The 23676-nt window shown below is 47.2% G+C and overlaps 1 protein-coding gene across 3 annotated transcripts in view; it reads right to left on the bottom strand.

Annotated features, from left to right (window-relative positions):
• Positions 1–306, bottom strand: part of DTNBP1 (dystrobrevin binding protein 1) — a 175856-nt gene extending 175550 nt beyond the window's left edge. The window contains exon 1 of one of the 3 annotated variants that reach the window (XM_073589948.1): positions 106–306. In XM_073589948.1, coding sequence (XP_073446049.1) covers positions 106–161 — 56 coding nt within the window. In that variant the 5' untranslated portion in view covers positions 162–306. The remainder of the gene's footprint in view (positions 1–105) is intronic. The other 2 variants (XM_073589947.1, XM_073589949.1) reach the window with 2 other exon arrangements.
• Positions 307–23676: the final 23370 nt, after the last annotated feature.

Here is a 23676-nt window from a genome sequence, read left to right as displayed (position 1 = left end):
AACCAGTCACTGCAGCAGAACGGTAACTATCACCACTCTCATCACTGCTCCCGGCATGCCCCGGGACGTCCCATATCAGCGCTCAGCCACACGGCACAGCTTTACCCGCTGGTCAGGTCCTGCTGCACAGTCAGCAGCCGTTCCCTCAGGTTCTCAAACATGCTGCTGCGACAGGGGACAAGCGCCAAACTGTGCGACTTCCAGCGCCACAATGCAACATCCAGCTACCAGCGAGCGGGACTGTTTTTCCTCATAGCGTCACAGTCACAAGGAGTGGGTGGGGCCGGAAAAGCAACTTGCCCCGCCCACACACGCGCTCACGCTGATTTCATTCTGAGGATGACGCTAGTGTGAGGCCGGTGTTCTGACGCTAGAGGGCAGCACAGCCTAGGAAAACTTCTGGTGGTCTCTTTCCTTTCTTGCCTCTTGTTCGGGGGTCTGACCCAAATCTAATGAAACGAATATAAGGCCTCTTTCACACATCAGGTTTTCGCCGTCAGGCGCGATCCGGCGCTTTTGACAGAAACCGGATCCGGCGTAATGCAATGCTGGATCCGGTTTCCCCCCCATTGACTTGCATTTGCGCCTGATCGCGCCGGATCGCCCCGGATGGCCATGCGTTTCATCCAGTTTTCGCCGGATCCGGCAATGTGTCGCGATCCGGCGTCTGGAAAAAACGTCTACTGTAACGTTTTTTGTCTCCGGCGAAAAAGCCGGACACGCCGGATCCGGCGCGTCCGGCTTTTTCACACAATGAAAGCCTATGAGCGCCGCAATGCGCCGGATCCGTTTTTTTTGGTCTGAGCATGCTCAGTAGCTCTGCCCACAAGACATATATAAAAGCAAGACAGTGGGACCCACAGCCACACCCAACATGCCACCCAAGAAAGCAACCAAGCGCAGCAGGAGAAGGCAGGAGACCACTGCAGCACCATCAGCACCACCACCACCCCAAATGGAGCAGCAAATGGAACATGCTGAGGAGGGGAGTCCAGCAGCAGATGAGAGACGGTAATTATCAAATCCCCCATTCCTCCAAACTAGGGCCATGGAATATCAAGATATTCATTGGCCCTTTGTTTCTCTTTATTCAACAGCCGCCAAAGAGATGCAGCAGCAGCAGCAGAAATGGCATCACTGGCAGCAGCAACAGCAGCAGCAATACCCACAGCCATGGAGTCTGGCCATCAACAGGACAGCACATCTTCTTCTGGGAGCCCTTCCTCGCATCGTCAGCGTTTGACGGTAAGTTTTTATTTCCAAAATCCATCATCTCTGTAATATATGTCTATTCATTGCCTTTTATTTCAAAACAGGATTCACAAGATGAAGAGGAGCTCCCAGAAGAAGAAGGAAGGGGTGGACAGACAACTGGAGTGGGCTCACAATTGGTAAGTTTTTTGCATCAAACGCAGAAACACAACATCACACTACACACAACACATAGAAAACAATGTTCTGCAGACCACACACAGCAAACAAATGCCTACATCCAAAGACATAACATTTTTTGTTTTCTTCTCTAGTCTTCCCAATCTGGTGCTCGGCCAAGAGGTCCTCGCAGTGCCTCCCAGGGTCGTCGGCGACAGCAACGCGGCGGTCACCAGCGTGTAAGTATAAATATTTTTGCTTTTTTTTTTGCACTTTTTATTTCATTTCTTTTGTGGAGGCTAATTATGTTATTTTTGTCTTTTTCTTTAACAGCCTTCACAGCGTGCTCCCGACTCTGACGGTGAGGATGGAGGGATTGATGTGGACCGCCTCATCGATCTCGTCAGAGAAAGGGAGCCGCTCTGGAATATGGCTGACCGCCGCCACGCTGACCTGATAGTTACCCGACGACTCTGGGAGGAAATCTGTTCTCTCCTTGTGGGCCGCTGGGAGGACCTCGAAGCTCGGGCCCAGATTAAAGAGCGTAAGTATATACAGTACCGGTTGCTTGATGTAAACCAGTGTTTCCCGAACTCCAGTCCTCGTGGTCCCCACGGATCATGTGTTCAGGATTTCTATTTACTATAGAAATCCTGAAAACATGACCCCTGGGGACCATGAGGACTGGAGTTTGGGAAACACTGATGTTGTATACTAACCACTTTGTCCTTTCTCGTTTCAGGGAACAGAATTGTGAATCGGTGGCGGTCTGTGAGGGATCGTTTCAAGAAGGAGTTCAATAAAGAGATGCGGGCCCCGAGTGGATCTGGAGGACGCAGGAGCAAGTACAAGTACGCACAAGCCCTGTCGTTCCTCCGGGAAACAATGCTCACCAGAAGGTAAATATTACACACCACATGTGAAAAGAATGTTAGATGTAACTTTTTTTTTTTCAGCCAGGGCCGTACCATGTCAGTATTTTAATTGTTTTTTTTTCTCTTTATTCCACAGCACGGTGAGCAGCACTCGGGAGCCTGCACGATTGGACCCTTCTGAGGCGATCCCTGAGGAGACCGGCACCGAGGGACACTTCGACCGCCCCGGTACATCTGCACCTTCCCAGCCTTCCCACACATTCGACCCATCTGTCCCATCCACCAGCACAGGAGCATCGTGGCCGCCTACATTACATGAAGCTGCTGGTGAGGAGATCGCTTTCCCTTTACCCCACCCTTCTGCCCCTGCCACCTCTAGTACACCTGCGGGTACTGGGCGGCAGCGGCAGAGGGGTCAGGAAAAGAGTTATGCGCAAGAGTTCTTGCATCTGAATGCATCTTTCCAGAACTGTCTCAAAGTCTTGTCAGAGCAAATCTCTGCAGGCTTTCAGCAGATCAACTCCAGCATTCTGGAGGTGAAGACACTTCTGCAAACCATGCATTCAGAAGCAAGATCTTCGCCAAACCACACCTTTTTCAGGTCTGTTGTGGAGCGCATGGAAACGCTCTCTCCTGCCCAGCAGATGCATGTAATGCATTCGTGCCACGGTGCTCTACAGCAGGTTACCTCCCAACCTCCACCTCCCACCACTGTAGTTCCTCCACCTGCACCCCCTCCAGCCACTTTCCATCCTCCCCCTCCTATTACATCTGCACCCCCTCCAGCCACTTTCCATCCTCCCCCTCCTATTACATACCAGCAACCTCACCAGTACCAGCAACCTCCCCAGTACCAGACATCTCCCCACTTCCAGCAACCTGCCCCGTACCAAACTCCTTCCCCGTACCAAACTCCTTCCCCATACAACTTTCCATCAGCATCATCTGCTCCTACAGTCCCTGCCCAACCCTCCACTCCACCGCCCACCACCTCTTCTGCCTCCCACATGTCCACCCATTCTGTAGCTTTTTCCACACCATCACCTCTAACTGTTCCTTCCCCACCACGATCCCAGTCCTCTCTCCACACACCCAGTGTCGAAGTGTCCCGCAGCCCCTCCAGCAGTATTTCCACCCCACAGTACACAGATTTGTAATGTGTGTTTTTTGTAATAAAAATGCCCATTGGGTTTAAAACCTTTATTAAAAAAGTTTTTTGCACTTTAAAAACATTTTACAAAAAAAAAAAAAATTTTAAATAAAAGTTAAATTATCGTTTCACAATGGTTGTCTGTCATTTCTTTCTGCGGCGAACTATGTTTTAAAAAAAGGTTAAATACAGGGTATTTCAAAGGTAAAAAGGTATTCAAAACCAGGTATATAACTGTGGGTAAATAATAGCTTTTTGCCACAGTTGTGTTCCTGGTTGTGTTTGAAGCAAAGTATTTCACCTAAAAAGTTGTGTTTATTGTTGGTGATTTCCTACCAATGTACACAACTTTTGTTAAAAGGTGAAATACTTTGCATAAAACACAACCAGGTACACACCTGTGGCCTAAAGGTAAAAATAGTAAGACCATGACAAGAAAGCCAACTTTGGTTGGCAAAGGTATATACTGTTGGTCCAGAAGGTACACAAGTTTGGTTAGGGCACAAATCTTTCACACTCTGTCATCCTGCCAGTGTACTCTGCCTTGAGGTGACATAAAGTATAGTGCAAAATTGTCCCTCATACTGAAACCGTCACAGAACTTCTAGTGGTAATATTTCCAATGACAACATCCATCTTCGCCAGTAACTTGCTTTTCTCTCCAACCTGCACTTTCTTCTCTACAACCTGTCAAAGAAGGGCTGTAGGAACATGCTATATCTAGTTTTCCAGTAGCCAATCCCGTTCGGAAGGCCACAAGGGTCAATTTTAAAAACCGGATCCGGCGTAATCCGTCGAAAAACGGATATAAAAACGGATAGAAAAACGGATGAACCGGATGAGACGGATCCGGTTTTGTCTGTCAAGAACAAGACGGATCCGGCAGAAAACCGGATCCGGCACTTCAGGTTTTACAAAACATTTGCCGGATCCGGCATTCCGGCACGACGCCGGATCGCGCCTGACGCCGAAAACCTGATGTGTGAAAGTAGCCTAAGAGTATTGTAATAAAAAGTGTGCCTGACAGAAGGGCTGTGTGCCGGGCTCTGCTGCCTCCACAAGGAGCAGCCACGGGAGAATGGAAAGTCTGTGGTCCGATGAAGGGAAAATAGAGCGGCCACAATGAGCAAAGGTATGTGTGGAAAAAGGACAAGAACATCTCACCAACCATTAAGGCTACTTTCACACTTGCGTCGGGCCGACGTACGGACGCACATTGTGAAAGATTTGCACAACGAGGGCAGCGGATGCAGTTTTTCATCGCATCCGCTGCCCCATTGTAATGTCCAGGGAGGAGGGGGCGGAATTTCGGCCGCGCATGCGCAGTCGAAAATGGCGGACACGACGCACAAAAAAGTTACATGTAACTTTTTTTGTGCGTCGCGGCCGCCAAAACACGACGCATCCGTCACACGATGGATGCGACATGTGGCCATACGTCGCAATGCGTCGCTAATGCAAGTCTATGGAGAAAAAACGCATCTTGCGGGCAACTGCAACTGCGTTTTTTCTCCAAAATGGCGCATTGCCACGTATGTCACACGACGCTAGTGTGAAAGTAGCCTAACCTGGAGGTGGTCAGTCATGCTTCAGGGTTGTGTAAGGCTGTGTTCACGCACAGCCTTTTTTTCACGGTTTTTCCCACAAAAAATCCGCGGGAAAAACGCGAAAAAGAAGCTTCCCATTCATTTCTATGCATTTAGCACTTTTTGTGCACATTGATGCGTTTTTTTTACCGCGAAAAAACCGCATCGCGGTAAAAAACGCAGCATGCTCTTTAATTTTGCATTTTTTTCCGCGTTTCTGGCTTTTTCCATGTGTCTAGAAACCGCACGGAAAAAAAAACGTGCAAAAATCGCGGTGAAAACGCGCAGAAAAAAACGCGCGATTTCTGGGAAGGGAGACCTATTTTTCAGCAGAAAATTTCTGCTACGTGTGCACTTAGCCTTACAGCCAATGGCTCCGGGAACATTTCGCGGGTAGAGGGAAGAATGGATTCAATGAAATTTGTGACTAGACCTCAAAATAGCAGTGAATGCAAGACGACCCAGGAATGTCACGGAACGGGAAGAACTCTCCGGTCGGTACGTGCACACGCTGCGGATTGGGGTGCGGATTTGGCCGTGCGGATTTTGTAAAATCCGCAGGTAAATCTGCAGGTCAAAAGACCTGCGGTTTTACCTGCGGATTAGCCTGCGGTTTTGCCCTGCGGTTTTGCCCTGCGGTTTTTCATCTCTACAATGGAGGAGATGGCAAACCGCAGCGGAATCCGCAGAAAGAATTGACATGTCAATTCTTTCTGTGGTTTAGAAACCGCAGGAAAACCGCGCGGAAAAATCTGCACTGCGGTTTTTAATATCCATAGGATATGATGGTACTGTACACCGCAGCAAAAACTGCTGCGGATCCGCAGCGGCCAAATCCGCTGCGGAACCGCAGCAGAATCCGCAGCGTGTGCACACACCCCAAGGAAGAATGGATGAAAATCCCTCAAACAAGTATTGGAAGACTCTTGTCTGCTACAAAAAGTGTTTACAAGCTGTGATACTTTTAAAAAGGTGTGCTACTAGGTACTAACCATGCAGGGTGGCCAAACTTTTGCGTCTGTAAATTTTTGTTTTTGCAATTTTTAAAACGTAAAATATGACTATATATATATATATATATATATATATATATATATATATATATATATATATATATATATATATTTTCTTCTCTAAAACACCAAAAAAGTGTCAACTTTAACTTTAGGCCTTTTAGAGACAATTTTGGAGCACCCGCCAGGTTAGTGGGGATACTAGGTACCGGGCCACTTCTTAAAGGGATGCGTCACAGCAGCTGTGACCCGGTCCGTGGCCCTGGGCATCCAATAAAAGGGGTATTTACAAGGGATGATAAAGTTTATGTTACCGCTGCTGTGCCTGCTGCCGCAGGTAGTGGTTCCTCTTCTTCCCCCATGTCTCGTGGCGCTGTTCCTGCACGGTCCCGCCACGTCTCCTCTCTGCTTCCGGCCTCTCGTTCCTCTCCACGTCTGTGCATGCGCCGGGTCCCTTAAAGGGCACCCACACCTCTCCAGCATTATTATGTCCTCGGATGCCTCCGCCCTGTGAAACTCGGTAGCCAATCCGGGTTAGTCAGGAGCTATTTCTGGACACCTCCTCTAAGGGGAGGTGCCTGGTTATTTAGTCCATAACCGCTCTATAACTCAGGTCTGCGCTTGCTGCCTCGTGCGCTCGCGGCTCTACAGTTTTCCTGTGCATCTCTGCGTTGCCCTGCTTGCTACCGCACTCTCGTTCCTTTGTGTCCCTCGAGCCTGCTTTATCCCCTTACTCTCTCCACAGCTACCTCCTGTTTCAGCCATCTTGTGGTCCACTCCTGATGTCCACTTCCGGAGTCCCTCCTGTACCTGCCTGCGCCCTGGGATCTGTGTCTCCGGCTTCTGTTCTCTCAAAGCCTTCGTCCTCCTGTGGTCCCACTCAGTCTCGTTCCTCATTCTCTGCTTGAGCCGCCCCTCTTGGTATCGGCTGCCGTGGTTCTGTGACCTCTGGGCTTCCTCCTGAAGATCCCTGTATAGGGGTCGGCTTCCACTAGGTCACTTGCCCAGGGGTAGGTCAGTTCCACAGTCCAGAGGGTCCACTCTTGAGCTCGCTTCTTGCAGCGTCACAGTTTATAATGAAGTGTTTGTAACGCAACACAGGCAAGCGAAGCTGAAAAGTCTGGCACCCACAGCGTACACGGCGGTGCAGTCACCCACGACAACCGGTCGCAGAGGTGGACTGGCGTGTCTACTGGCTGCCATCTGGATATGTTTCCCGGCTGCGATCCGGAGGATATTGTGTGCTGTGTTTATATGAATTGAGCATTAAAGAGACTTTTGTTTTGGAACTTTGCCGGGTCACTGCCTCATCACTGCACAGTGTGGCTACCACTGCACTACACTGTATATGAACATAAATAAACAAAAACATTAAATAATCAATTGTAAGAAAACACAAATGTAAATACAACAGAAAATGTTTTAACGTTGTGAGGCAGTGACCGGGGTCATATGCGAGGGTCACTATGTGTCCCCCAGGATGCTCAAAGAAGCATATTGAGGCTGCAGGAGTGCATTGCAGTCACAGGCATAGCTGTGATTGCATGCAGAATAAAAGTGAGTGTTAGTCTTGGACAAGCTATTTGTCCAAGGCAGATTAGAAAAACCTGCCATGGGTTTTTATTTTTGAAACGGTCTACAGGAAGGTAACAGGGCTGTCCGTTTCCTCCCCTGGCCCAGGTTTTCCATGTGCACAGGTTCTTTGTAAATAACCCCTGCAGCAGAGGGTTGGGTGTGTCACTGTGGAGTTTGCAAGGTGCAGAGCAGATGGGTCTGCAAAAGCTCAGCCTGTGTGAGGGAACACAGAGCCAAGCAGAGCGAACTATACGGTGGTGCAGTCGCCCTCAGCAAGCGGCCGCATTTACGAACTGTCTTGTTTCCCGACTGCGATCCGGAGGATGCCATTTGTTTTGTTTGCAAGTTTTGGGACATTAAACCTGTGTTTACTTTGAACTCTCCTGGGTCACTGCCTCTTCACTTCATAGTGAGGACACCACTGCACTACATTTGGTTGGAGAATGCGGGCAGTGTGCATTGAGGCATACCCCAATGCCAGCTGCATGTCTGTCATTTGGCCTGCCACACTGCAACCCATGCCTGGGGATAAAATGGAGGAAATCCTGAGGCAGCTGATCTTCACACTAACAACAGCAACAGACCAATAACTTGTTGCTGCAGCAAATTGCAGCCCTGTGGGAGGCACCTCTAGCGCCGACCCCGGAATGTTGCGAGGCCCGAGACAAGTTCCGCTCCACTTTGAGGAAACTGAGTCTGGATGACGACATGGAAGCGTTCCTTACTGTCTATGAGCGCATGGCAGAGCGGGAGAACCTGCCAACTTCCCATTGGGCAGAAGTGGCTCCGTTCCTGAGGGGTGATGCGCTAAAGGCCTACTTTGACCTCAGTTGGGAGGACGCCCAGGACTACGCCAAGCTAAAAGGTGAGATCCTTGGCAGCTGGGGGTTATTACCTGCATGAGAGCTCAACGAGTGTTTTCATGGACTTTTGCGGAGGCTCAGCCCGCCCGGTCTTAGGTTTATGACTTACTGCAGCTTGTGAAAAGGTGGCTCCAACGTGAGACTTTGACTCCGGCCCAGATGGTGGAGAGGGTGGTGGTCGACCGGCTGGTGAGAGTTCTGCCAGCTGCCATACAGTGTTAGGTGGGGCAAGGGCACCCGGGCACTCTGGACCAGGTGGTGGGACTGATTGAGTGGTACATGGCCACTCTGGATTTTATACGGGTCACAGCTCCACTACGGCTGTCACCTCGGGCCCTACCAACCCAGGAGCCTGGGAAAAGTCCACCACCTCTACTGTGGCCAATCAGGACTGAGCTCGAAGGGAGAGTGACAGCAGACCCGTGTCCCTAAGTCGGCCCAAAAGTGCAGTCGCGCCACAGCTATCAAGTGCTGGCCGTGCCAAGGCCCCAGACATATGGCTGCCAACTGCCCCCTGACAGCTGAACCCATGGACTGCGGGTATACTCGTGTGTCTATGTATGGCCAGCCAGTCTGCACCGCCACTACAGGCACTGCCTGTACCAAATCCAAACTGTGTAAGGTACTCGTTAACGGGTACCAGATAGACACTCTCTTGGACTCGGGGAGCTTATTGACTCTGGTCAAGGGTCCCTTGTTGCCAGGGACAACCCCAATGGATGGCAAAGTGAAAACTCGAGGGCACTACTAAATGTTAAAGGGGATCGCTGACCACATGAACATAAGACTGAGAAAAAGTAGTGTGTATGAAAGGTCACGATCAACTCCACAATGAAAACCACAATATCTCATAGAAAAACAATAATTTTTAATAATGCAAAAAGACACACAACAAAGAAACAAATTAAAAATAAAGAGGCCAAAATTGGCCATATGCAACACCCCAAAAGGTCCATGTAAGGACCTAAAACTAATCTCCAATGTGCTAGCAAAAAATGTAAAAATAGGCAATGGAACACCTGATCACAAATAGACACCTCCAGTTTGTAAATCTGCAGAAATCTGGACACATGCAATTACCTAGTAACCTGATATCATAAATCTAAATAAGAATGGGACACAGAGCTGTAAGCAATGGCCTGCTATAGAAACTGAGGTAAAGAAATGTGCATATAGCATATAATAAATGCATTAAAAATGGGCACCAGCAGACTTATGCCCCACATAATGCCAACAAAATAAAGGAACATGGTGCTGAACCCATGTCTCATGTGTTGGTAGAAAAATTAAGAAATACAAACCAAATAGGTAAAGTCATAAGAATCACAAAAAATATACAAGTGGTGAAGTGCACAGATAATGGCAATACCCAAATTGATAGAAAATGTCCAATGGGACAAAATGTATGGCATAGAAAGGTACTCTGATCCAAGCAATGGAAAATTAGAAGGCTTACAAACCAGTCATTGAGGTGGATCATATTATGAAAGAAATATGGCAGATATAGAGCTTAATGCCAGCAAGATGACAGAGTAGTAGGGCCCCACGTGTATCGCCACCGTACAGCGTGGCTTCCTCAGGGGAGAGTGGAAGTGGACTAATTGTCCCAGTAGGCGTCTTTTATCTGCATATAAACAAATGAAGATTACTCACACGTGGGCCGATATAATCATACACGGAGACGGCTTCCGGAAACGGTGACCGCGCTTGCGAGGTAGGCAAGGAGACACCATGTTTGACAATGCCTCAGTATACAAAGAAGGAAAGCTGCGCACTTGCGCATTATAAGATAACTCCGATGAACATAGCTGGAATGGAAATTATGCAAATAGAACAAAGACAAAATCCCACACAACCTCCATACGTAAGGACAGTAGATGACCAACTGTACGACTATAGTCACAAGCAAAGAAAAATCCAGTCATCAGGTCAAATAACAAGAATAAAAAAGATTTCTTTATTAACAAATAATAAAATTGTACAGACAGGCAAACAGTAGGGCTAGAAGATGGAATATAGCTGTTACAACCACATATAGGAGGCCCAGGGTGGTTCTGTCAGAGGTCGGTATGCATAAACATTATATTAATAAGGATATACCACAACACTCCTCAAAACATGCACAATAGCAGACATTTACAGGTCACCAAAGCAGGTATATATGCCAAGGTAGAACAATAACACAGTGGGCTCATAGCGCTAGTAGCGCACTGTAATAATAAAGGCTTAAACGAGTACCTGATAGGGAGTGAAGCAACCTTGCCAGACAGAGCCACCTGCTTGTGGTATATCCTTATTCATATAACTATATTATGGCCCGATGCTATCGCATCGGGAGGATGCGATAGCATCACACCTCTTGCCATGTTAACCCTCAACACACACACTCCTCAACACACACTCCTCTCACCTTTCACCATCTCCACTCACTCTTTCACTCCACATACGACCCCTTCTCTCACTCCGTCTCTCATACTCACGCCGTCATCGCCGCTGCTCCACGATCCCCGACATCTTCCGCCGGCGCCATCCTGGATCCAGACGTTGTCCACGCCGGCGACATGTTCTTGCGGCGACGCCATCTTGAGTATCGTGAAATCCCGCGATAGACAAGATAGCGTCGCCGGAAGAACATGTCGCCGGCGTGGACGACGTCGGGATCCAAAATGGCGTCGGCGAAATCTCGCGAGTTTTCGCCGACGCCATTTTGGATCCCGACGTCGTCCTCGCCGGCGACATGTTCTTGCGGCAACGCCATCTTGACTATCGCGGGATTTCGCCGATCCAAAATGGCGTCGCCGCAAGAACATGTCGCCGGCGTGGACGACATCGGGATCCAAAATGGCGTCGGCGTAATCTCGCGAGATTTCGCCGACGCCATCTTTTTGGATCCCGAGTCGTCCACGCCAGCGACATGTTCTTGCGGCGACGCCATCTTGAATCTCGCGGGATTTCACGAAATCCAAGATGACGTCGCCGCAAGAACATGTCGGCGGCCTGGAGAACGTCTGGATCCAGGATCGCGGCAGCGGAGGAAGATGTCGGGGCAGCGACGATGACGGTGTGAGTATGAGAAACGGAGTGAGAGAAAGGAACGTATGTGGAGTGAAAGAGTGAGTGGACGTGAGTGGAGGTGAAAGATGAGAGGAGTGTGTGTTGAGGCGGTGTGGTGTGTTGAGGGTTAACATGTGAGTGTGTGTGGTGACGTCACCGGTTACAACTGGACGGAAGTTGTTACAACCGGAAGCTGCTTAGGGCATTTATTATTATAGATGATGAGGAAGAAGCCGTCTGTTGTTGGCGGTGATGGCGTGTAGAGGCTTCTTCAGCCAATGTAATAGATTTAGAGTTAGGGGATTCGTGTGTGAGACGACGGCGTTTATAAGCCTTAATCTTGTCAAGTCGATGCTGTTTTTCCTCAGGAGTCTCATTAGCACGGCGTTGTTTTTGTCGTAGTGCTAAAGCTGCTTTCCTTTCACTGGCATTGGCATACTGTGCATCGGTATTGAATGGTGGTATTGATAGGGCAGAAACAGATTGCTGATTAGTTATGTCAGTGAACGGCATATGGGATGAAGTGTAGCAGTAAATTGTTCCACATGCTGATGTGGAAGCATCCTGTTGTTAGTCTAATAATAATGATGAGGAAGAGGCCGTCTGTTGTCGGCGGTGACGGCGTGCAGAGGCTTCTTCAGCCAATCTTATGGATTTAGAGTTAGGGGATTCGTGTGTGAGGCGATGGCGTTTATAAGCCTTAATCTTCTCAAGGCGATGGTGTTTTTCCTCAGGAGTCTCATTAGCACGGCGTTGTTTTTGTCGTAGTGCTAAAGCTGCTTTCCTTTCACTGGCATTGGCATACTTTTTGTTATGACTCATGTTGGCACAGGTAAAGGAGTCTATTTGGCAGTTATCTGGCAGTGAAGAAGGCGTCCTGGAGTATTGTAGAGTAAACAGATACTAATTGACCCTGTAATTGCCCAGCAGTAGTTATGAAGTGGTAGTGGCAAATTGGCCCTGTAGTTAGACACCGGCAGAGGAGCAAGGCAGCAGTAGTTATGGCGGTAGAGGCAAATTGGCCCTGTAATTAGACACAGGCAGTGAACAGTCAGAGGAGCAAGGCAGCAGTACTTATGGTGGTAGAGGCAAATTGGCCCTGTAATTAGACACCGGCAGAGGAGCAATGCAGCAGTAGTTATGGCGGTAGAGGCAAATTGATCCTGTAATTAGACTCCAGCAGAGGAGCAAGGCAGCAGTAGTTATGGCGGTATAGGCAAATTGGCCCTGTAATTAGACACCAGCAGAGGAGCAATGCAGCAGTAGTTATGGCGGTAGAGGCAAATTGATCCTGTAATTAGACTCCAGCAGAGGAGCAAGGCAGCAGTAGTTATGGCGGTAAAGGCAAATTGATCCTGTAATTAGACACCGGCAGAGGAGCAATGCAGCAGTAGTTATGGTGGTAGAGGCAAATTAGCCCTGTAATTAGACACCGGCAGAGGAGCAAGGCAGCAGTAGTTATGGCGGTATAGGCAAATTGGCCCTGTAATTAGACACAGGCAGTGAACAGTCAGAGGAGCAAGGCAGCAGTACTTATGGTGGTAGAGGCAAATTGGCCCTGTAATTAGACACCGGCAGAGGAGCAATGCAGCAGTAGTTATGGCGGTATTGGCAAATTGGCCCTGTAATTAGACACCAGCAGAGGAGCAATGCAGCAGTAGTTATGGCGGTAGAGGCAAATTGATCCTGTAATTAGACTCCAGCAGAGGAGCAAGGCAGCAGTAGTTATGGCGGTAAAGGCAAATTGATCCTGTAATTAGACACCGGCAGAGGAGCAATGCAGCAGTAGTTATGGTGGTAGAGGCAAATTAGCCCTGTAATTAGACACCGGCAGAGGAGCAAGGCAGCAGTAGTTATGGCGGTATAGGCAAATTGGCACTGTAATTAGACACCGGCAGAGGAGCAATGCAGCAGTAGTTATGGCGGTATAGGCAAATTGGCCCTGTAATTAGACACCGGCAGAGGAGCAAGGCAGCAGTAGTTATGGCGGTATAGGCAAATTGGCCCTGTAATTAGACACCGGCAGAGGAGCAATGCAGCAGTAGTTATGGCGGTATAGGCAAATTGGCCCTGTAATTAGACACCAGCAGAGGAGCAATGCAGCAGTAGTTATGGCGGTAGAGGCAAATTGATCCTGTAATTAGACACCGGCAGAGGAGCAAGGCAGCAGTAGTTATGGCGGTAGAGGCAAATTGATCCTGTAATTAGACACCAGCAGAGGAGCAAGGCAGCAGTAGTTATGGCGGTATTGGCAAATTGGCCCTGTAATTAGACACCAGCAGAGGAGCAAGGCAGCAGTAGTTATGGCGGTAGAGGCAAATTGATCCTGTAATTAGACACCGGCAGAGGAGCAAGGCAGCAGTAGTTATGGTGGTATAGGCAAATTAGCCCTGTAATTAGACACCGGCAGAGGAGCAAGGCAGCAGTAGTTATGGCGGTAGAGGCAAATTAGCCCTGTAATTAGACACCGGCAGAGGAGCAAGGCAGCAGTAGTTATGGCGGTATAGGCAAATTGGCCCTGTAATTAGACACCGGCAGAGGAGCAATGCAGCAGTAGTTATGGCGGTAGAGGCAAATTAGCCCTGTAATTAGACACCGGCAGAGGAGCAAGGCAGCAGTAGTTATGGCGGTATAGGCAAATTGGCCCTGTAATTAGACACCGGCAGAGGAGCAATGCAGCAGTAGTTATGGCGGTAGAGGCAAATTGGCCCTGTAATTAGACACCGGCAGAGGAGCAAGGCAGCAGTAGTTATGGCGGTAGAGGTAAATTAGCCCTGTAATTAGACACCGGCAGAGGAGCAAGGCAGCAGTAGCTATGGCGGTAGAGGCAAATTAGCCCTGTAATTAGACACCGGCAGAGTAGCAAGGCAGCAGTAGTTATGGCGGTATAGGCAAATTAGCCCTGTAATTAGACACCGGCAGAGGAGCAAGGCAGCAGTAGTTATGGCGGTAGAGGCAAATTGGCCCTGTAATTAGACACCGGCAGAGGAGCAAGGCAGCAGTAGTTATGGCGGTATAGGCAAATTAGCCCTGTAATTAGACACCGGCAGAGGAGCAAGGCAGCAGTAGTTATGGCGGTAGAGGCAAATTAGCCCTGTAATTAGACACCGGCAGAGGAGCAAGGCAGCAGTAGTTATGGCGGTAGAGGCAAATTAGCCCTGTAATTAGACACCGGCAGAGTAGCAAGGTAGCAATAGTTATGGCAGTATAGGCAAATTAGCCCTGTAATTAGACACCGGCAGAGTAGCAAGGCAGCAGTAGTTATGGCGGTAGAGGCAAATTGGCCCTGTAATTAGACACCGGCAGTAAACAGGCATAGGACCAAGGCAGCAGTAGTTATGGTGGTACAGGCAATGCCAAGCGTCCGCACAGCAAGTCGGCGTGAGGTAAATGACGCAATTTCACGAATGCAAGATGGCGTCGGCGAAATCTCGCGAGATTTCGCCGACGTCGTTAAGGCTTTGTGCACACGCTGCGGATTAGGTGCGGATTCATCCGCGCGGATTTTGTAAAATCCGCAGGTGAAACCGCAGGTCAAAAGACCTGCGGTTTTACCTGTGGATTGCTCTGCGGTTTTGCCCTGCGGTTTTTCATCTCCTCAATAGAGGAGATGGCAAACCGCAGGAGAATCCGCAGAAAGAATTGACATGTCAATTCTTTCTGCGGATTGAAAACCGCAGATAATCCGCGCGGAAAATTCCGCACCGTCTGCACTGCGGTTTTTGATTCCCATAGGGAATCATGGTACTGTACACCGCAGCAAAAACTGCTGCGGGTCCGCAGCGGCCAAAACCGCTGCGGAACCGCAGCAAAATCCGCAGCGTGTGCACACAGCCTCACACCTCTTGCCATGTTAACCCTCAACACACCACACCGCCTCAACACACACTCCTCTCACCTTTCACCTCCACTCATGTCCACTCACTCTTTCACTCCACATACGTTCCTTTCTCTCACTCCGTTTCTCATACTCACACCGTCATCGTCGCTGCCCCGACATCTTCCTCCGCCGCCGCGATCCAGGATCCAGACGTTCTCCAGGCCGCCGACATGTTCTTGCGGGACGCCATCTTGGATTTCGTGAAGTCCCGCGATATTCAAGATGGCGTCGCCGCAACAACATGTCGCTGGCATGGGCGACATCGGGATCCAAAATGGCGTCGGCGTAATCTCGCGAGATTTCGCCGACGCCATCTTTTTGGATCCCGATGTCGGCGGCCTGGAGAACGTCTGGATCCTGGATCGCGGCGGCGGAGGAAGATGTCGGGGCAGCGACGATGACGGTGTGAGTATGAGAAACGGAGTGAGAGAAAGGAACGTATGTGGAGTGAAAGAGTGAGTGGACATGAGTGGAGGTGAAAGGTGAGAGGAGTGTGTGTTGAGGCGGTGTGGTGTGTTGAGGGTTAACGTGCGTGTGTGTGTGTGGTGACGTCACCGGTTACAACTGGACGGAAGTTGTTACAACCGGAAGCTGGTTAGGGCATTTATTATTATAGATGTTTATGCATACCGACCTCTGACAGACCCACCCTGGGCCTCCTATATGTGGTTGTAACAGCTATATTCCATCTTCTAGCCCTACTGTTTGCCTGTCTGTCTGTGCAATTTTAATATTTGTTAATAAAGAAATCTTTTTTATTCTTGTTATTTGACCTGATGACTGGATTTTTCTTTGCTTGCACTTGCGCATTGCAGGTTTGTGGCCATGATGACATCACTGGTATCCACACATGCGCAATAGCTTGGCAGATAAAACATTCAAGAATAGTAACCGTGCGTGCGTGATAGATGAGGAGCAAGGCGTCGTAATCACAAGGAAAAGCCTGTGCACTTGCGCACTAAAGGAAAACGACTATCAAAACCTTACTGGCACACCACAATCATAATGGAGGGGATGACTTGAGCTTACACAATTATAACCTAAGACTGCTACAGAACGAGTGGAGACCCATAAATGTAAGGAAAACTCCAGTGTCCACATATTAAAGAAAAGGGTGCTTTCAAAGTAGCTGTACTGCATTTACCCATACTGCAACAACCCAAAGTGCACCATAATTGATCTCAATGGAGATTATGAAACAGCATGTATGCGCACTGAAATAAAAAGAAATATGAATAAAAATGAAAAATTACTATGTCATTATATGCTTGAGCTGAATATATAGCAATGAACAGTAGTATAATAATGCTATACTGAGAACACTACGCGCAATGAATGATCAAAAATAAAAAACATGATAAACCTGAAATCTGCGGATCATATATGGAGCACAATGTTTGTGCATAAGATTACCAAGTGTAAATACAAAATCTTTATATGGAAAACACAATAATATAATGTGTATCGGATCCCAACATGAGATGTGGCAGGAGGTGAACGGAGAGGAGCATCTGCTCACCTACATAAGTAGGAAACTCACCCCAGCCGAGAAAAATTATAGCTTAGTGGAGAAGGAGTGCCTGGCCATTAAATGGGCCTTGGAGTCCAAACGCTATTATTTGGTCGGTTGACCATTTCGCTTGGTGACAGATCATTCGCCCTTGGTCTGGATGAGGAATGCCAAGGAGAGAAATGCTCGGGTCACCTGATGGTTCCTGTCTTTGTAAAATTTCAATTTTGACCTCATAAAGTGACACTGGTCAGAATTGAAAAATTGGCCAGGTCAGGAAGGCGAATACAGGCTTGGAGGTGAAGGGGCGGGGCTAAAGGGGGTTGTCCAGGTTTGACACGAAAGTCTGCATTTATGTTATGTTCTCTGATGCTGGCACCAAGATCAGTCGGCCATGTATGTGTCACGTAGTGACTGGCCCAGTGTGACATGACCCATCGATTGGTCGGTCACGAAAAAACACAGCAACTCAACGCCGATGGAATAGGAGAGAGGAAGGCCCTGACAATAGGGAACCAAGGACTGTCACCTTCTGAAGTCCAACCTGAGCCTGTCCCTGCTCTCACCTAACTTTCTATGCTGGTCCTTACCCCTGCCGACATCAGGATACCTCGTCCCTAAACTGTCACCTTAAACTGCCCTTGCTAGTGCACTGGCCGGCTTAGGACACTAGCCTAGCCACTACTGCTAAGAAACACAAGGGGAGGGGAACAGACACAGAAAGGGGAGGGGAACAGACACAGAAAGGGCGAGGTAACAAAAAATACAGCACTTAGCTTAAGCACCGCTGCAAGCTCCTCACCACAGTTAGCACAGCAACAGGACTCCAAAACACCAGACTTGGCTGAACACCAGAGAGCTGCTCCTGCTTGGTTGGTCTCCAGAAGGGACCTGTATCACCAACAGTCAGCTGATGTGTCAAGTGACCTTTTGAAGGAATATGGGAGTGGGCACCACAGACATCAGCAAACCCAGCAGCAATGTAATTACACCAGCAGGCCAGCGGAGGGGGGAACTGACATTAATCCCCGATGGCCTGAAAGAAAAAAGTCTTAATCTCAGGAGCAAATCTGCCACAGATCCAAAAATGGATTGTGACAGTATGCAAGTGTGCAATATGCATATTCCCATTATACAATACGACTAAACGTTCGTGGCCTTGTTCAATTTACTCTAATATGTAGATATATATGTATATGCAGTGCTAAGCATAAATGAGTACAAAATTTCGACAAGACTAAACTGCAGTGTTCATAGAACACTTTTTTAACCCATAACATGAAATCAAAGTTAATAAAGTAACTTTCATGACAAAATCTTCAGTTTTTTTAAAAATTAGATCATCCAAAAATACCTCTCGTTATCACACAAATCTTGGGGGGGATGATTAATACAAGCAACAAAAAAAAAACCAATAAATATTGCCCCTCTGACCTATAAAAATTGCTAAAACACATATATATTCCTGAGCTAGCTAACGGGATTTTCTGAGATGCAGGAAACCATGAAAGAGTAATTAATCTGTGTAAAATTGCTTTAAATGGGATCTCTGTCAATAAATAAAATATAAATATTACGTGAGAAAAAGATTCACTGTGATGTGTGCATGGAATACAACTGTAAGAGGGGTTCAATTAATTATGAATTTTGTAAATTCTATCTCTCTGAATGCAATCAACTCTATTCATTTATTTGATGTCTAGGGAGAGGAGGTTTGATGTGCGTTGGAGAAATAATAGCACCCTCTCTCAACCTGGCACATAGCCTCATAGCCTGGGTCGTATAGAAGTCACAGGTTCTGCAGTCGTCAGTTTGAATGCACTGAACTTTCCAATGAAGAGGTTCAAAGAGTAAATAAGTTTTACAATTCTCATTGATATAGGCATTAATTTCTATCTGGAGAAGGAAGCAATTATACAAAAAGGGTGAACTGATGTCACCTTGTCATTTCACAGCCTCAAGATTTTAATTGCATTTTCTTTCATCTAGTTTAGGTATGCAAATATCATACATTGTTCATTAGCATACAGTGTAAAACCATCACAAAGTCATTTCAAAATGTGATTTGTGGCTGATTAGACGTTTTTGATTGAAATCACATTTTTTAAATGGCTTTCATACAGTTATGGTGAATATTTTTGGCATCCTTGATTGTTTGCTATTGACAAAACAATATCCTCAAAAATGAGTGTTTATGAACTAATTGTGCATCTTTACAATATTTTAATAGCAAATCCAAATACATTTTTAAAAAAGTTGACTTGATATGTAGTGTCAGACTGGGGTACCAAGGGTCCACCAGAAACATTGATTTTGGAGGCCTATTGAACTGATACACACAAATATTACATTACCTTCATTCATAAATTTTCCTATGCTTTATATAGTAATAAACTGAGCATTTTGTTAAAGGAATAATGAGATGCTTCTTTGTCTGTATGTACTGCTCATATATACTCATGAATAGCGGTCCATTCAGAGCCTGCTGATACATGAAGAAGCATGGTGTATGACATGGACAGGATTTATGGCACTCTTCCCTAATATTTGGTTCCACAACCTTGAGCAACAATAACAACTTCCAAATATTTTTGTAGTTGTCTGTGAGCGTTTTCCCTGGCAGTAGATTCTCCCAGTGCAGTTCTTTCAAGATCCTGAATGTTTACAAGGTTTCTTTTTCAAGTTGCAAATTTCATCTCCAAAGATTTGCAATTGGATTTAGGTCAGGACTGATTGCTGGACAGTATATCGGGGTATTTCGGGCGACATCTATATCCGCGCCCCTAAACACTTTACATAAGGTCCCTAGGTGTGTGTGGTTGTGTTTCTGGTGCGGACACTATCAGGTTCAGTTCTGGCACCAACTGTACGGCCCTGGACCCCTTTAAACTCAAGGTGACAGACAATAAAACTTATGTTCAGAGGGTAACCGGAATTATGCTTGCTGTTTCCTTCTGCACAATACAGAGGCACAATCTTAGTGGTTATGGACGTCGGCACAATACTTATGTCAAACGTTGCTGAGGGACGACAGGGCAAATTTTGTAACTCCATCTTTCCTGGTACAGGACCACACAGGTCAATGTGTTTCCCTGTGACCACTGCACCCTAGCTGCACGCTTGTGAACAGTGTAAGGGAGCTCTCTCCAGCTACCACCTTAATGATGTGCCCCAGCCTGGCTGATCCTGTATTCCGTTCAATCGGTCAAGCGTGGTGCACTCCAAATATAGATAGGTGGTGCTCGAAGGAAAATAAAGTCAAATAGTAGGACGGTGACCTTAGGCACTCAAAGAATCGCAGAAGATTTCTGTTGCAAATCAATATCCAATTTTAATTTAGAGCCAACAAAATAGGGTACACAGATAAAGGTCCACCTTCCCCAACGTTTCGGCCCAATAGCCTTTATCAAGGGTATCTACATATGTAGAGCAAAAAATAATAACAGAAGTATGATTAACATCATCATGTAAAAAAAATGGTAAATATAGCAATGTAAATAAAAGTATTACATTTACTGTATCTATAAAAGAAATGAAGAAAAAAATCCATGAAAAAAATAATGAAAGACAAAATAACAACTGTAGGTACGTATTGTGACAAGAAAAAAATAAAACAAAAGGAATATCCTAAACATGTAAATAACAATAGGTGTACTCCAGGAAAGGGCACAAGCCAGAATATAGTGAAGAACAGTGCATAAAAGATATCATCATCATTTGATAAGGAGTATCCACCATCACCACAATGTGGAGCCATATTATCAGAAAGCCAGTATAATAGAAGGGTCATATTATCAAATCTCCATTACCTTTATGGGAATTATACTTATATTAAGTAAAATTAAATTAAACTAATATATTTTTCTGTGTCTCTTACATCCGTGACGACCCCTCAATAAAAGAAATATGAACAGAATGAAACAACCATATATGACCAAATCAAGGATGAGCTACCTGTAGGGGATGTCTGGCGGCGTACTGCAACTAAAGAAGCCGGTTTGCAATAGATAAGTGCAGGATCTGTGCTAGAAAGTCATGGTATAATGTGTATTGAAATAACTGAATCAATTGCAATACAAAAAAAAGGACAAATACATGTCAAGGGAACATGTTGTACTGTATATGTGAGTTGCAAAATTCAGACGATGCATGCTAGATTAAATAAGCATCGTCACAATATACGCAATGGGTTTCAACAACATAATGTGCCCAAACATTTTTGAACTTTCCATCAAAAAGACCCAAAATTCCTAAAACTTATAATTATAGATCAAGTAGCTGTCACTGCTCTGAATCGTTAAAGCAGTTTGATAAAGAAAGAAAGCTTTTGGATCTTTAAATTGGGTACTTTGAGTCCTGAGGGTTTGAATTTAACCATTGATAATATGGCTAAGTAATAGTATTAAGGATAAAATACATGTACTGTATGATAATGATTATAAAAGGATAGGAGGAAAGGACTGAATGTGCATTTCCTCGTCAGATTGCAGATGCTAAGCAGGTTGAGGCTGGGCCAGCACTAGCATGCGAGACAGGCTGAGAATCCCTGATTATGACATCTAATATATACTTACCTTGTAATGTCTTCACATCCTGTTCCGTCCAGATGTGCAAGTGATGCATGTTTCAATATGGTGATGACATGGATGGTCTCACACACTGTATAACGGACTACATTAATTTCTGTGTAGACAACACGTTACCCACAAAAGTAGTGAGGTGCTTCTCTAACAACAAACCATGGATCAGCCCCGGAATAAAGGCTCTTCTCAACGAGAAGAAGTTGGTGTGACGTCCGTCTGCGGTCTGGGCTGCAGCCAGCCAACACCCCGAGAAACACTGATACCCTTTACCCCTATACAGGGATCTGGATTTATAGCAGAGCCCAGGAGGCGCTGTCTGAATAGGAGCAGTGGCCAGAGCAGGACGGTCGCCAGAAAGGTGTTCCAAAACAGGACAAAAACGTAGTGGTATCCGGGTCTAAACCAGTCGGGCAGCAAGGTACAAAAACAGTAGACAGTAGCAGAGTCAGATTCAGGCCAAGGTCAGAGTCATAAACCAGGAGGGCAGCAGAGGTACAGAATCGTTAGGCAGAAGCAGAGTCAGAAGTCCAGGCCAAGGTCAGAGTCATAAACCAGGAGGGCAGCAGAGGTACAGAATCGTTAGGCAGAAGCAGAGTCAGAAGTCCAGGCCAAGGTCAGAGTCAGTCAACTATAGCAATTCACACAGTAACACGCAGGGGAACCAAGAATATATCCGGCGGCTTGCAAGCCCAGTCCCAAGGTATTTGAGGGATCAGGTCATCCCTCACAGGCTCCCGGGCTGATGATGTCATCAGGACCGCCCCCAGGACCAGACCTGATGACGATGCACCAACCCCTTCATGACTGACAGAGGAGCGGAGTCTGCGTCCACTAGACGCCTGCGCAGAAGCCCTTTCACTGTTGCCGTCATCACTCGGGCGCGAGCCGCGGCGCCTCCTAGTGGCTGAGGGCGGAACAGCAGGCCCCGAGTCTGACGGTGACGTGACAGTACCCCCCTCTCCAGGAGGGGCCTCTGGACCCTCAAAACCCAGTTTGTCAGGGTGAAGGAGATGAAATCTCCTAATTAATGCCTTGGCATGGACATTCCCCGCAGGAACCCAGGACCTTTCCTCTGGGCCATAGCCCTTCCAGTGTACCAGATACTGTACTGAGCCCCTCACAAGGCGGGAGTCAAGGATACCCTGGACTTCATACTCCAGAGCTCCCCTGACCGAAACAGGAGGAGGAGGGGACTGAACAGGGTGAATGGGAGAACGATAAGGTTTGAGGAGAGACCTGTGGAATACTTTAGGCAATTTGAATGACTGTGGAAGTTTTAAGCGGAAGGCTACTGGGTTAACCACCTCGATAATTTCGTATGGGCCGATGAACCTGGGACCTAATTTGGCGGATGGTACCTTAAGCTTGATGTTTTTTGTAGAGAGCCAAACCTTGTCGCCAACTCCCAGGTGCGGCCCCTTAGATCGTCGTCTATTTGCAGCCGAAGCCTGTCTAACCTGAGCCCCTTTCAAATTTGAATTAACCTTAGACCAAATCGTTTTTAGCCGATGTATATTTTGCTCAACCCCAGGGAGCTCCGACATCCTGGCCAAAAACGACCCAAAACGCGGATGTAGTCCAAGGTTACAAAAAAAAGGGGTAGTTTTAATGGAGTCTTGATATCGATTATTGAGGGCGAACTCAGCCAATGGCAGATGTTCCACCCAATCGGTCTGATGTCCTGACACATAACAGCGGAGGTATTGTTCCAGAGCTTGGTTAGTACGCTCAGTTTGACCATTAGTTTCGGGATGGTATGCCGAGGAGAAGGACAACTCCACACCAATGCGGCTACAGAATGCCCTCCAGAACTTCGAGACAAACTGGGTACCCCTGTCGGACACAATATTTTCCGGAACGCCGTGCAGACGTACAATGTGCAGAACGAACAACTTACTTAAAGTTTCAGAGTTAGGCAACCCAGACAGGGGAATAAAATGGCACTGTTTGCTGAACCTGTCTACCACCACCCAGATACAAGTTTTCCCATCTGATGGCGGCAGGTCTGTAATGAAATCCATGGAGATGTGGGTCCATGGACTCTCAGGGGTGGGCAAGGACTGAAGCCAGCCGGCAGGGCGACTATGGAGGGACTTGGCGCGGGCACAGACTTCACACACTGAAACATAGTCCTTACAGTCCTTGACCACCGTCGGCCACCAAAAGTTCCTAGTTACCAGCCTGGTGGTATTATTGAGACCCGGATGGCCTGCCAG

Source organism: Dendrobates tinctorius, unplaced genomic scaffold (assembly GCF_039654945.1).
Source record: "Dendrobates tinctorius isolate UK_male_01 unplaced genomic scaffold, ASM3965494v1 ptg000115l, whole genome shotgun sequence".
In the NCBI taxonomy this organism is placed as follows: domain Eukaryota; kingdom Metazoa; phylum Chordata; class Amphibia; order Anura; family Dendrobatidae; genus Dendrobates; species Dendrobates tinctorius.
The sequence above is the reverse complement of the archived record's forward strand: the minus strand, read 5'-3'. Positions and strand labels throughout refer to the sequence as shown.